Source organism: Poecilia latipinna, unplaced genomic scaffold (assembly GCF_001443285.1).
Source record: "Poecilia latipinna isolate Pla-1442-1.1 unplaced genomic scaffold, P_latipinna-1.0 Scaffold1143, whole genome shotgun sequence".
Lineage (NCBI taxonomy): Eukaryota > Metazoa > Chordata > Actinopteri > Cyprinodontiformes > Poeciliidae > Poecilia > Poecilia latipinna.
This window is the reverse complement of record NW_015113759.1, coordinates 109,464-122,750: the sequence shown is the minus strand read 5'-3', so window position 1 is coordinate 122,750 and position 13,287 is coordinate 109,464. Positions and strand designations below refer to the sequence as shown.

The following is a 13,287-nucleotide window of genomic DNA, read 5'->3' as shown; positions in this document are numbered from 1 at the left end:
TCTTTGTGTTATTGAATGAGGGAAAACAAATTTGCGTTGTCTCAAATATAATCTTTTTTTTTTTTTTTTTTTTTTTTTACCATATGAATTTGTTAAAATGGTTTTGTTTTCCATCATTTTAGTAGTTTGATCATGTCTGGATGTGAATCAGGAGTTTTAGAAAGCTTGATAACATTGTTTTTAAAGACCTTTGGATAATGAACAGTAATGATTTAATGAATGTAATGCGTTATTATTCATATCCATTTAATGTTGTTGTGCTGTAAAAACCTCATTTTATCTATTTTAGGGAAATCTCTCCACTGTGCCTCTGGTGAAACAGATTCAATGTGACTCAGTTTTTGCACAGGACTTCGACTTATTTAAGAATCAGATGAGGTATTCCCAAATGTCTATGTATTATGATAAAACCACGCGATTGACTAGTAGCTTGGACGCAATATGCTTTTTAAGTTTGTTTTTAAATGCACTGGAATAAGTTGGAGCTGCTCAGGGAGACACAGGAAGATGGTGAGCCGTTTCCCCTGGAAGCTCAGGCTTTAAAACGAGTGTGATCTGTGACTTACCCTGTGTGTGTGTGTGTGTGTGTGTGTGTGTGTGTGTGTGTGTGAGAGAGAGAGAGAGATTGATGGATGGAATTAAAACTGTTAAGCATCTTATTTTTGTGTTGGACTATAAAAGCTTGTTTTCAGTGCTACTCATGTATTTATTCGTTTTTCCACTGCTATGTACAGTGCCTTTTAAAATAAATAATCATTGCGTCGCTGACTCTGACGAGTTTCTTTGTCGGAAGTCAAAAACTTGAAGGCATTACGTGAAAGTCGCTTTGAAGCAAATCCGGAAGTTTAGGCAGGGCACACACTTAATTTAGCTGCTAGCTTGTAGCGTCACTTAAACATCGGTTTCAGGTGCTGCTAAAATGGTTAGAATATGCAGACACCTTTCAATTTAGATTATTAATGAGAGATCTCAGTTGTGTCGCTGTGGGGCTTGATAATAAACTGAAGTAACGGTTGTAAATCTACATGGAAGTGGACTCGGAAGGTCAATGCAGGGTATGATCTAAGTTTAGCTGCCAGCTCGGATCGCCGCTGAATGAGGTTAAAATAAAAATCCGCATAAAACTTTATCAGTTTGGGTTCTCAGCTGTGCTGCTGTCCAAAGCTTTCGAATGAACGGGACAAAAATTAGGAATTTGACAAATTTAGTCGTTTTTACAACTAACACGAACTCGTTATAAACAGTAAATAGGAATTCGAGGAAATGAACTCGGAAATGACAGCAGCTATCCATCTTGCTCGTGCAGTTCATCTTTGTGTGGCGGTGCTGGCTTGGCTTTCCACACGGTAGGATCCACACGCAGGTTTGTCACTTAAATAATTATATTTTAGGTGATTAATAAGAGAAAATGAGACGGAAAACAATAAACTTCTAAATATTACTTCTATTTGTGAAAAGCAACATTCCATGAACACTTAAGACTGTTGGCGAGTTAAGTGGAAATTTTAATGTTCTAATGATGGAAATGACAATTACATCTGGAAAACAAAAAATAAAACCAGGAAAAATCTAAATCATTTTTCATTGAATAAAAAAATGTAGGACGACAAGCAGAGCCAGGTTGACCAGGTGAGCTCCCTGACTGTGAGCTGGTTCTGTGAGCATGTCTTGGTTCTGACCCGGTTTGTCTGCAGGACTCCCTGGAGGACGACTTCAGCTCCTGCAGCGAGAGCCTGCAGGAACATGTTCGTTTCTCTTTTAGTGGGTAGAAAATCCAGAAGTTTTACTCAACTTAGAGTAGAAACACTTTGTAATAAAATTACTCAAATAAAAGCAAAAATTATAGATAAAAAATGCTCCTGAAGGTAATCTTTTTTTCAAAAAAGTTACTCAAGCAAATGTAATTGAGTAAATGTAAGTAGTTACTACCCAACTTATTCTGACTCCACTAGAGAAATGTGAGTAAACCAGCAGATCTCGTCTCCAGGACTCCTCCTCTGCTTTAGGGCTGAAAATGAAACCGATTGTTAAGAAAAATAACCAAGCAGTGTTAAAGTAAGAATCCCTCAGTCAGGTTTATTAATATCTCAAAGAGACAAAAAGTAAAAACAGAAACAAATGAATAAAACAAAGCTATCATGCCCACTTCATGCATTTTTACATAATTTGTTCAAAAAGGAGTAGGTAGAAAAAGATGGTCTGATTTCCTGCCCTTTATTCTTATCAACCTACAAACATTTGAGTCTCACCACACCAGATAAACTCTTAATTTATTCCCACACTGAATGACACTTAAAACTCACATTCTCATCCTTAAATTTACAATTGTTCATACATTTTTTATATCAATAATCTCCTTTTTGGTCTTTGAGGCATCCATCCTACACAACATATTTCCCAATAATCTCCTTTTTGAACAGTTTTTAGATCAGGTTTATATTTTTACTTTGTTTAAACTCATCAGTTAATCCATTCCATAAATCTGCCACACATACTGACATACAAACCCTGTTTTTATTTCCTTCTCCAGATCAATCCCCTATTGTCACAAAACATTTTTTGAATATTGTGTGGAAGTTGATGGTTTCTTACTTTGAGCATGAATTGCATAGTTTTGAATCTTACAAGGAACATTTAATGGGTTTGTACCCAATATCCCGTAGCTTGCAAATGATACACTGTTTAGCTTCCAGTGTTGCATTCAATGACAGCTGGGAACTATCGCCACTCTTCTCATTGTGTCATTTTTTTTTATCAGGATGAGGAAACGTAAAGATGAGGTGAGTGTTGCTGAGGAAGTGATGTCATGATGCATCTTTACCTCTTTGACTCGCTCCGTCTGTCTCTCAGAATAAAGCCAGCGAGGAGATTCTGGACGATTTAGTTTCTCGACTGAAAGAAAACTATTCTGCTGATTTCTATTAATCGTTTAACTCGGTTTCATTCAGCTTTAAAAGTGACATTTTAGCCTGAAACATCAATTGATTACACTTAAAACTAATTTAGTCATTTTAGAACTAACACGAACTCATTAACTTTATTTTGATTATGTAATTTTTTAACATTAAAAGATAATTTGATCAGTTACTCATTACTTGAGTAAACTTTAAAAAATATTTTTTTACTCGAGTTCTTTCTTGGATATGGAGGTCCTCCATAGGAGGCTGCAAGTATAGATAATATGTTTCGAGATCGGCTGAAAGTTGGAAGGAAGGGGAAAAATGTGATCATTTTAATAACAATGAGACTCTTAGCTTGGAAAGCTTCAGCTGCAGAGCGAAGAACCAATCAGTGAGAAGGAGAGCGACCCGACAGCGAACCCGTTCAAGACGGAACCGAACAGCGGCCCGGTCCCGCTGCCTGCGCCTCTGCTGGCAGCCATGTTGGCAACCGGAGCAGCAGTTGTTGGATGACTTATGCAGAAGCCGCCATTTGTTCAAAATCTCCTTGGTTGGGAGTGAAAAATGTAAATAATTTATTTGTAAAAATACTTTATTGATCCCAAAGGTAAATTAAATGTTGTAGCTCATTAATACATATTTTAGGCATCAAAGTATTGGCAATTTAAGCCATATTTGATAAATAAAGAGGAAACAAGGGCACTGCAACCATTTTTTGACAAATTTCGCTCATCGCACAGACACTGTAAAACATTTGAGCCACATTTAGTTGTGTTTACTATCTTGTACTCTAAGTCAAATAAATTTAGTGAGTTTTAGATTATGAACCTAAATTTGTGAAAGATAAACTTATAGTTGTTAACCTTTTATTAATTTTGTCAAACCTCCAAGAGTTAAACTAGAGTTTTAAGGTTAGCACTCTAAAAAAAAGAAAAAGTGAAAGAACACAGGAGTGTGAATTATTTCCCAGAGTTCTTAGCGGCAGGTTTTTGTATCCTGAGATCCTGAGATGACTCTTGTGTTATAAGGCAAATGTTAATTTAACTGTCAGTTTGAGGTTAATATTCTGTTCACACTGGATGTTTTAGAGCAGAATTATTTGTGATGTTTAATAAAATGTATTATAAGATCAGAAATTATGTTAATGCAATTTGAAAAGAAGGATTTATATTATTCTAAAGTAAAATAATTATTTATCTTGACATTGTGAGTAAAATAATAGAGAAATGTATGCTGTTTAACTAGGCAAGGACAGATTTTTCTTATTGTGAAATAAATATTTGGTTTAAATTACAGCATTAAGTTAAAACTCACAATTCAACATTATTGAACTTAAATGTTTCAACTTATCTTTTGTTAGATTCATAAACTTTAATTTCTGAGTTAAATCTTGTTGAAACGTTTGTCAGAGAGTAGAAATGAAGCAAGTTCATGACTGCTTCATCTCCGGATGTCTCTCTGAGCCCGTGGATCTCTCTTTTAATAACTTAAACGTCCAATATTAATTTTTAGGTGGCTTCACTGCACAGTCACATTTAGCATCTGAGCGCCAAATCACCAAACAAACAAAGGATGTTTGGACACAAAAAGGCAATTTTTAAATTTTTTCACAATTTTGGTAATAGTAAAGAGAGAAAATAATAAAAAGTCCAATAACTATGACACAGATTTTTTGTTTTACTCAACGAGCTGCGAGCCGTTGTATACAAACCGTCACGTTTCTTTCCAACCGCCAAGGAGAACGGCCGCCATTTTGATCACAAACCCAGGCTGGGTGGAGTTCTTCAAGTTAAACGTCGACATTTAGGGCGGGTTACCCCATAGATCCGCTCCGTCATGGCTGTGACGGCTGGTCTCTCCCTCCTGATGCTGATCCTGCTGGCGGTCGCGGCTCAGAAGCTGCCCGTTTACGTTGAGATCGGCCGGACTCTGAAGCTCAACCCGAACTACACTAAGGCCATCACCATGCTCACCTGGAAGCATAAAGGGAACATTATAGCTGAATACATAAAGGATTCGGTTCCTCTGGAATATCTGGGTGACTTAAAAGGCCGAACAAACGTGGACCTGAGCACCGGAGTACTGACCATCAGCAACGTGAATCAGTCTGACAGCGGGGAGTTCACGGTGGAGATCAACCACAAGACGCTTCCTGTCAGCTTTATCGTCGCGGGGATCAGGAAGCTGGACGGCTACCCTGTTGAAGTGTCCGTGAGGCCCAAGGGCTGCAGCAGTCTTACCTCTAAGAACTGCACCCTGGTTTGTGGTGGACAGTTTCAAGGTGCCGAACCCGTCCAGTACTTCTGGAAGACAGGAAAAACGGAACAATGGAAGGAGGGGAATAAGACGTTCAGCATTTCCTTTACCAAGAACACCAAGAGGTTTTCAGACTACACCTGCAAAGTGAAGAATCCAATCAGCGAGAAGCAGAGCAAACCCTTCCAGAGCAGCAGCGGTCCGGTCCCGCTGCCTGCGATTCTGCTTGTGGCCGTTTTAGCAATTGGAGCAGCATTTGTTGTTTGACTTATCAAGAAGCCGCCATTTGTTCTTGGTTTACATCGTGAAAAGTAATAATAATTAAAAAAAGAATTACAAAAAAAACTTTATTCGTCCCAAAAGGTAAATTGCCCAATAAGCTATGCATAGAAGTTATTAAACATCATGGATGTAAACACTTACATGTTGTTTGGGGAAATTGTAGCCAGCCATTTTACAGAAGAGTTATGTTTTAAATACAACTTTTTATGAACTGTGCGATGCCGTGAGAGCGCTGGTGAAGCCAGCTGGTCATTGTCTGAAAAAAAAACAACCAACTACAACCATAAGTCAGACTAATTCCTGTCGTCTTCCTCGTGGTTTTCGCTAGTATCGTCCAGCTGTTGATCACCTGACTCGTGTGGCGCAAAAAGTATTTCTGTTGCAGTTGTGCAAATACTGTACATTCATTTGGATACCTTAATGTTGGCGCAGTTTTTTAAATCCAAAAACGTACCTTATTTTCCCGGAAATTGGCTTGTTTCCATTAAGTGAATTATTTTTGCAAGAGCAATTTGCGTAGTTCTATGGTTAACGCAGCTTAACAAGATGCTGTCCATAATTTTCTCTGTTTTATATAAAGTCTCTGTAACGCATGTCTGACTGGCGACACTGTCAGTGTCCAGAGTTGAGGCAAACAAAACAACAACAACAAAAGAAACAACAGGAATAAGCGACTCGTTTATTTTTGTGTTGGACCGGAAATGTCTGTTTGTCCTGGGATACTCATATAATTCGTTTTTCCACTGCTCTGTAACGTAAAGTGCCTTCTTGAGTAAATTTCATTTCGTCACTCACGCTGAACTGAAGCGAACTCGGAAATTAAGGTAGGGCACACTCTTGCTTTGGCTCACATCGGTTTCAGACGCAACATATTGCGCTAAAACTCTGCACAAACATTTAAGTTAGCATATCATTTTGAGTTCTCAGCTGTGTTGCTGACCGAAGCTTTATAAAACATTCAAATAGATTTACGAGGAAGTGAACCCGGAAGTAAAAGAAGCTAACTATCTTGCTCGTGCAGCTCATCTTTGTGCGGCGATGCTAGCATGGCTAGCTGCCAGCTCGGCTCGGCCTCGGTGGCATGGATATAGAGACTGCTTTCCACACGGTTGGAGAGTTTGGGCCGTACCAGAAGCGGGCGGTCACCGTGCTGGTTCTGGCGCAGGTTTGTCACATTCAAATATATTTTAAACGATTAAATAGAAAACAAAAGAAAAAACAGACATGAAACTGTCCGTTAGCAGTAGCTGCAGCGCTACGTGGCTGTCAGAATGAGCCCAAAACAACAACAAACATCCAAATATTGACCCTGGTGTGGAAATGAATCTTCCATAAATACTTCAGACTGTTGGCGAGTTTACCATAAACCTATAAGGTCGTGTTGGTTATAAGAATGCGTAAATTTATTCTAAGTGTCCGTTTTATGAACGTTTCGGTCTAAAATGTGACCTTATGAAGGTAAATGAAACCTATTTAAAGGTTTATTAGCCATCAGAACAGTTTCCTTTCAGTCAAGAAGATCTGCGTAATCTAAGAATTGGTCTAAGAACAGTTTGTATTAAGGCTCAGTGTCTTAAATTAAAAAGCATAAAATTCTGGAAGGAAACTGGTTCTGCTGGTATGATGTTGATGCTGGGAGCAGTCAGTGCTGCAATCAACCTGATGAAGCCTCTGACTGAAGAAAGTGCCAAGCACTGCTTTTGCTGCTCATCTTTAAATCTCCGTATGGTTGGAGAAATGCTGGAGTAGGGGATATGATCTGGTGTGCTGTGTTTCAGGTCTACATGGCCTGCCAGTCCATGCTGATCGTTCTGGTCGGATACACACCAGAGTATCGGGTCGAGAATCAGGACGGTGGTTCGTCTGGCCACCGGGAGCTGCAGCAGCATGTCATCTTTACCGAGGATGTGGACTCCATCGTCACCGAGGTCTGCAGAGCCGAATGTCCGCAGACAGGAAGTAAAACACTGAGGCTTTAACGGGTTTCCTCCTGTCCTTGTGCGCCTCAGTGGGTTCTCATCAGACAGCAGGCCTATAAGGTCAGCCTGGCCGGGTCGCTGTTCTTCACCGGGCTGCTGGTGGGGAACGTCGTCTTCGGGCCGCTCTCCGATCGGATCGGACGGAGGCCCGTCTACCTGACAGGTGAGGGGAAACGGGGATCAGGTTGGTTTGACCAGCAGGATCAGGGTTGCCTGTTGCTTTATCGTTGCTGGAGGTTGTCGCGTTGCTCCCAGCCTGGAATGCTGTATCCCAGTGTGTCAGGAATCAGCTGAAGGTTCAGTGCAGGAATAAACGAGCAGATGGGATCAGACACGAGGTGGAGGAGTTTCACTCAGAGTTTAATCATCAGCTGGGATGTTTTACTCCAGCAGCGTAACCAGGAGGCTAAGGCAGGCAGTTTTAGCATAAAATCTGCTTTTAGCAGATTTAGCCTTTATTTCAGATATCAATAATTAAGTTATGCGCCTCCTCCAGGCTCTGCTGGGTCCTCCTCATGCTCTGCCCCCTTTGACCCCCAGGTCTGTTCTTCGAAGTGATGTTCGGTTACCTCACCGCCCTGGCGCCCAGCTACGAGGTCTTTGCCGCCTCTCGGCTCCTGGTGGGGCTGATGAACGGAGGCATCGGCCTCGTCTGCTTCGTCCTCACCCAGGAGTACGTGGGGAAGTCCTACTGGGCCATGACCGGTACGGCGCCGCTGACCCGCTCGCTCCCCCTGCTGCCTGGACTCTGTTAGCTGCAGCTGCTTGTCTCTGCAGGGACGCTGACCAGCATGATCTTCGCCGTCGGCATCGCTCTGTTCGGAGCGCTGGGCTACTTCGTCCGGCCCTGGAGGACTTTGGCCATGGTGGCCAACTCCTCTGGCGTCCTGTTCTTCCTGCTGTCTGTGTGAGTAGAAACTCAGCTGCATAATGATTTAATTTCTCTTTGGGGTCAATAAAGTGTTTTTGAATTTGAAATATCAACTTCCTTTGATAATAAGGTAAGAATTTGTGAAGCTAAGCTAGTATTTTGAAGAAAATCTGTGATTTTTACTTTAAAAGTCCAAGGTTAGCATGAAGTTTAAACTATTATGCAGAATTCACATTTGCACATTTTTGTACTTCCATTTGGGTCTGAACTGTTTCTAAAAACATCCCAAGCCCTTCAAAAACACCAAGGTGGTTTCTGGATAAATGATCAAACATCTTCCAAAACCTACAGCCCCAGAAGAGCTACACCTGTTACCTAGCAACCCAAACTGAGCTCCAGCATGTTTGGTCAGCTGGTTTTACTGCTGTACAATGGCTGCTGGAAACGAGGAGTGTTTTGTTGTTGACTTGCCATCCAGAAACAATTTGCTGCAGGTTCTACTGACGCTTTTCAACGATGTACGGTTGTATAATTGCGCATCTGACGAGTGTAAACGTTGAGCTGGGGGCGTGGCCAGCAGCAGGTTATGTGGATTTAAAGTGACAGAGACCTCAAAATAGGCAGAACTGAGCAGATAAAACCTGATTATCGAAGAATAATTTTGTACAAAAAATTTAATCCTAATCTGTTCAAGGAACAGATTAGGATTAATCTGTTCCTTGAACAGATTACCAGGACTTTACCAGAGTCCTGGTAAAGTCCTGACCGCTCTGAACCAAATCAACAGATCCTTTCTGTAAAAACAAGGAAGTGAACCTAAAGAGGAACATCTGCAGAGTTTATAAACCACTAAGGGTTTGTTCAGATCTTCAGTGAAGTCATGAATGACGGCAGGGAGTGACTGAAGGTCAGAGTCAGGCTGGGAAATTCATCATTTCTGTTTTGGTTTCTGTTTAAAACCATAAACTCACGAGGAGGAGGAAATCCTCTGCAGGTAGTGGAACTAATCTGGGCTTTCCTCAGAGTTTCCCAGCCTAAACAATAACGGAGAGAGAGAATGTGTTGGTCGCTGCAGCTTCAGATCTGGAGTAGAAAGCAGCTGAAACGCTTCTCCTTAAAATCTACAACCCTGGAGGAACAGATTTCTGAGATCCTCAGAGGTGAGATGAGCTTCTCTGACGGTTTGATCTGCCTTTAGAAATAAGTAGCTAAATCATTGCTGAGTTAATCCTGATTATGATTTATTTATCTAAGTCTCTGCAGAAACCAGAGCAGCACTCTGGCTTAACCTTTTCCATAAATAACGTTGATGTTAATGAGTTCAGGACGAAGGTTGGAGGTTAAAGTCCTGAGCTGAAGCTCCTTTCAGCCTGTTTGAAGCATCAGCATTAAAATATGTTTCTGGGTTCATTTCATTTATAGAGTTTATTTGTGCTGCATGTTGAGGTGCCAGAGGAGATGAAACGTGCCTGAATGAAAATAAAATCTGAATGAAGGGAGATGAAGCTGTTGTGTGAAACAAACAGGATGCAGACATGTTTGGTTTCAGAGCTTTGATCTGTTTTTATCTCAGATATTCAGAGGAAACGGCCTCACAACTCAGTTCAGTTCAAAAATACTGCAGATTAAATGCAACTTAATCCCAAACTTTCAAAAGTATCCACACCACTTGAATTTTTCCATATTGTGTCACATTACAACCATGAACATAAATATATTTAATTTGAATTTAATGTGACAGACCAACACAAAGTGTAATATGACTGTGAAGCAGAAAGAAAATTATACGATTCAAAACATTTTTTACAACTAAAACGATGAATAAAAACTGAAAGGCCAAATATGGAAAAGTTTACTGGGTTTGAATTCTTTCTCCTGCTGTTGGATCGTCGGAAAATCGCAGTGAAGCTGTGAGATTTTTAATAGAATAAAATCTGCATGTTAGATTTCTGTTGTTGCTGATTAGTGCGTCCTGTCTGTGTTTTGCTGCAGAACTCTTCCAGAATCTCCTCGCTGGCTTTATTCTCAGGGACAGACGGAGCGAGCCGAAGAGGTGCGGACACCTGCACACGCATTGTGATGTCACTTCCTGCACACACACACACACATCATGACGTCACTTCCTCTGCCATAATCTCAGAGACATTGTCGTTATTTTGACATTTCCTCTCTCCAAAAAAGAGCTGAGAGAATGAGGAACGGTGGTATTTCCCAGCTGTCATTGAATGCAACACTGAAAGTCCCAACATGGCCACTGATACCTCAGAACCCGACTACTGGATCACAGTGGTTCTGAGTGTGGGTTGGGGGTTTCCTGTGAGTTATGTTCGTTTGGTCTGTGACGGAAACTCATGCAGTGATCTGAGGGAGTGATGTCACTTCCTGTTTGAGATAAATTCACCTCTAATGTGACAATCTGTCCTGTGGAGAAGCGGCTGCATCAGCGTTCAGATTCATCATCGCCCTCCTCCTACAGCAGGAATGTGTGTGTGTGTGTGTGTGTGTGTGTGTGTGTGTGTGTGTGTGTGTGTGTGTGTGTGTGTGTGTGTGTGTGTGTATCGCCTGACTCGTTGCCATGGTTTCTCGTAGGTGTTTCTGCTGAATACTGAGGCGTTGGAGCAGAATGAAGGATTTGTTTCCTCTCTTGTTTCTGACCCGGGTCGTCTGTTTGCGTCCTGCAAGGCATTATGGGAAGGTTTGCTTCCAGCCAGACGTTCTTTACGCCGTCTGAGGGTCTGTCAGTGGATTCCAGCTCAAGATTGAACTGTTTTTAATGATAAGAAGCTGCGGCAGAAGCTGCGGCAGAAGCTGCAGCAGAAGCTGCGGCAGAAGCTGCGGCAGAAGCTGCGGCAGCTGCGGTGATGCAGCAAACCTCCCTGATGTTCATCAGTCAGTCTCTGCAGATCCATTAGCTGATTGGCTGAGAAATGCTGATTCACTCAGTTCAGATTGATTTATGCTGATCATTTCAAGACAAAGAAATAAATATGAGATTTTATTAAAAACATTCAGGAGAAACATAAGTTTTAATTTATTTTCTAAATTTAGTTTTATTTCCAGTGAAACTTTCTTATATATATATCCATCAATTTGTTATGCTTTTCTTATTTATTTGATTATAAATAAATAAAGCTCTGATGTATTTGTTTAATTGTATTTTCCTTATTTAGTTTTCTTTAGTTTTATTTACTTATTAAATTTCCTTGTTGTTTTTCTTATATTTATTAAAATAAAATTTCTCCTCTCATTTCTCTTAATACTTAATTTTCTTACATATTTTTTCTTAATCTCTATTTTTTCTTTAATTATTAAGCTATTCATTATTTTCTTGTGTGGTAAGCTTTTAAGTTTCTTATTTATTTTCTGTATTTTGTAACCAGGGCATTTAAAGCCGGAGCATTCGGGTCCTGAAAACCGACAGTATCGGTGATTAAATCGTTTTTGTTGAAGACGGGCTGCTTCTCTCTGGGTGATGTTTGTTCTGCGGTTCCATCCAGAGTAAAGTTAGAAAACAGTTTCTGAGGTTTTAGAGGTGAATAAAGTTGATCTCGGGTTTCAGAACCATTTCCTCTTCAGAACCAACCCGATGACTCTGCAGGTTTCTCGTCTTTAATTTAAACTAAATGTTGACATCTTGTGTTTGTAATCTCAGGTTCTGCGCTTCATGGCGTTGAGGAACGGCAGCAACGCCACCAGCCTGGTTCTGCAGCGGGTCGGCGCCGCCAGGCCCGGCGGCCCGGCGAGGAGGCGGGGTGGCGTCCTGCAGCTGGCGGTCCATCCGGTGCTGCGCCTCAGGACGATGGTGCTCATGTACGTGTGGTGAGTATCGGACCCGGCCGCCGGTTCTGTTGGGCCATTTTAACCCTCAGTCCAGATAAATGAGCCTCTGATGTGGAACTGAGACGAGTTTTAGTTTTGATTCAGGAAATCAGTTTTAGTTTTACTTTATAAAATGATCACTTTCTCTTATTATTGTGATTTTTTTCTTGTATTACTATTTTTTCATAATTTTGACTTTTTTGTCGTACGATTTATTTCTCGTATTATTGAGACTTTATTCTAATAAAATGACTTCAGTCTTGAATCGGTGCGACTTTTCCTCATTAAGACGTTTCTTGTGACTTTATCATATTTTATTCTGGTAATATGACTTTATCCTAATTACTTTTTACTTTTTTTACACGATTTTATTCTCGTATTATTGAGACTCATTTTTCTTGCAGTGATGTGACTTTAGTCTCCTAAGTTACTTTTTTCCTTAGCCTGGCATTAATGCTTTGTAAATGTGAGTTTTTATTTATAAATTCATTTTTTTCCAGTTTTTTCTCTTGCTGCTGTTTCCTAACAGACGGTTGGACTGAAACATCTTGTTCATCTTAGATGACATCATCTGCTGGATGACATGATGTCAGCAGGGTGTGGATCTAAGTGCTAAATGGCCTTTGAGACAGTAGAGTTCGTGTTTTCGGCCTGCTCACATTTTTTATTCCAGGACAGGAAAGTTTTTCTTTACCGTTAATTTTCTTCCAGCTCCGATGTTCAATGTTCCTGATCTGATAGTAAAAGATGAAGCTGAGACCCGTTCAGCAGATCTCAGGTAACGCTCTACCTGTGTGTGTGTGTGTGTGTGTGTGTGTGCGTGCTGCAGGTACTGCTGCAGCCTGGTGTATTACGGCCTCACCCTGGGAGCCAGCGCCACCTCGGGGAGTCGCTTCGTTAACGTGGCCATGTACGGCCTGGTGGAGCTGCCGGCCTACCCGCTCTGCATCTATTTCATCAATAAGAGCTGGTGAGCCGACATGCCTGTGGGGCTCCGGCCCCTCAGTCGGACCGGCCCCTCAGTCGGACCGGCCCCCCAGTCGGACCGGCCCCCCAGTCGGACCGGCCCCTCAGTCGGACCGGTGCCCCAGTCGGACCGGCGCCCTGCGGGGCTCCAGAGTTAACGAGGCTGGGTGAACAGTAACGGATCCTGACCCTCCTGAAGGAAAAATGTTTTATT

At 41.3% G+C, this 13,287-nt stretch overlaps 1 protein-coding gene and 1 long non-coding RNA gene across 3 annotated transcripts in view; one reads left to right on the top strand and one right to left on the bottom strand.

The window, feature by feature from the left end:
- Positions 1-6,409, bottom strand: part of LOC106959990 (uncharacterized) — a 12,110-nt gene extending 5,701 nt beyond the window's left edge. The window contains exons 1-2 of the long non-coding RNA XR_001427477.1: positions 6,395-6,409; positions 861-871 (exon numbers count right to left, since the gene is read on the bottom strand). This is a non-coding gene — a long non-coding RNA (uncharacterized LOC106959990). The remainder of the gene's footprint in view (positions 1-860; positions 872-6,394) is intronic.
- Positions 5,783-13,287, top strand: part of slc22a15 (solute carrier family 22 member 15) — a 21,253-nt gene continuing 13,748 nt past the window's right edge. For both annotated transcript variants that reach the window (XM_015052882.1, XM_015052883.1), the window contains exons 1-8: positions 5,783-6,603; positions 7,217-7,366; positions 7,448-7,580; positions 7,958-8,122; positions 8,195-8,324; positions 10,281-10,341; positions 11,941-12,107; positions 12,937-13,077. In XM_015052882.1, coding sequence (XP_014908368.1) covers positions 6,520-6,603; positions 7,217-7,366; positions 7,448-7,580; positions 7,958-8,122; positions 8,195-8,324; positions 10,281-10,341; positions 11,941-12,107; positions 12,937-13,077 — 1,031 coding nt within the window. In that variant the 5' untranslated portion in view covers positions 5,783-6,519. The remainder of the gene's footprint in view (positions 6,604-7,216; positions 7,367-7,447; positions 7,581-7,957; positions 8,123-8,194; positions 8,325-10,280; positions 10,342-11,940; positions 12,108-12,936; positions 13,078-13,287) is intronic.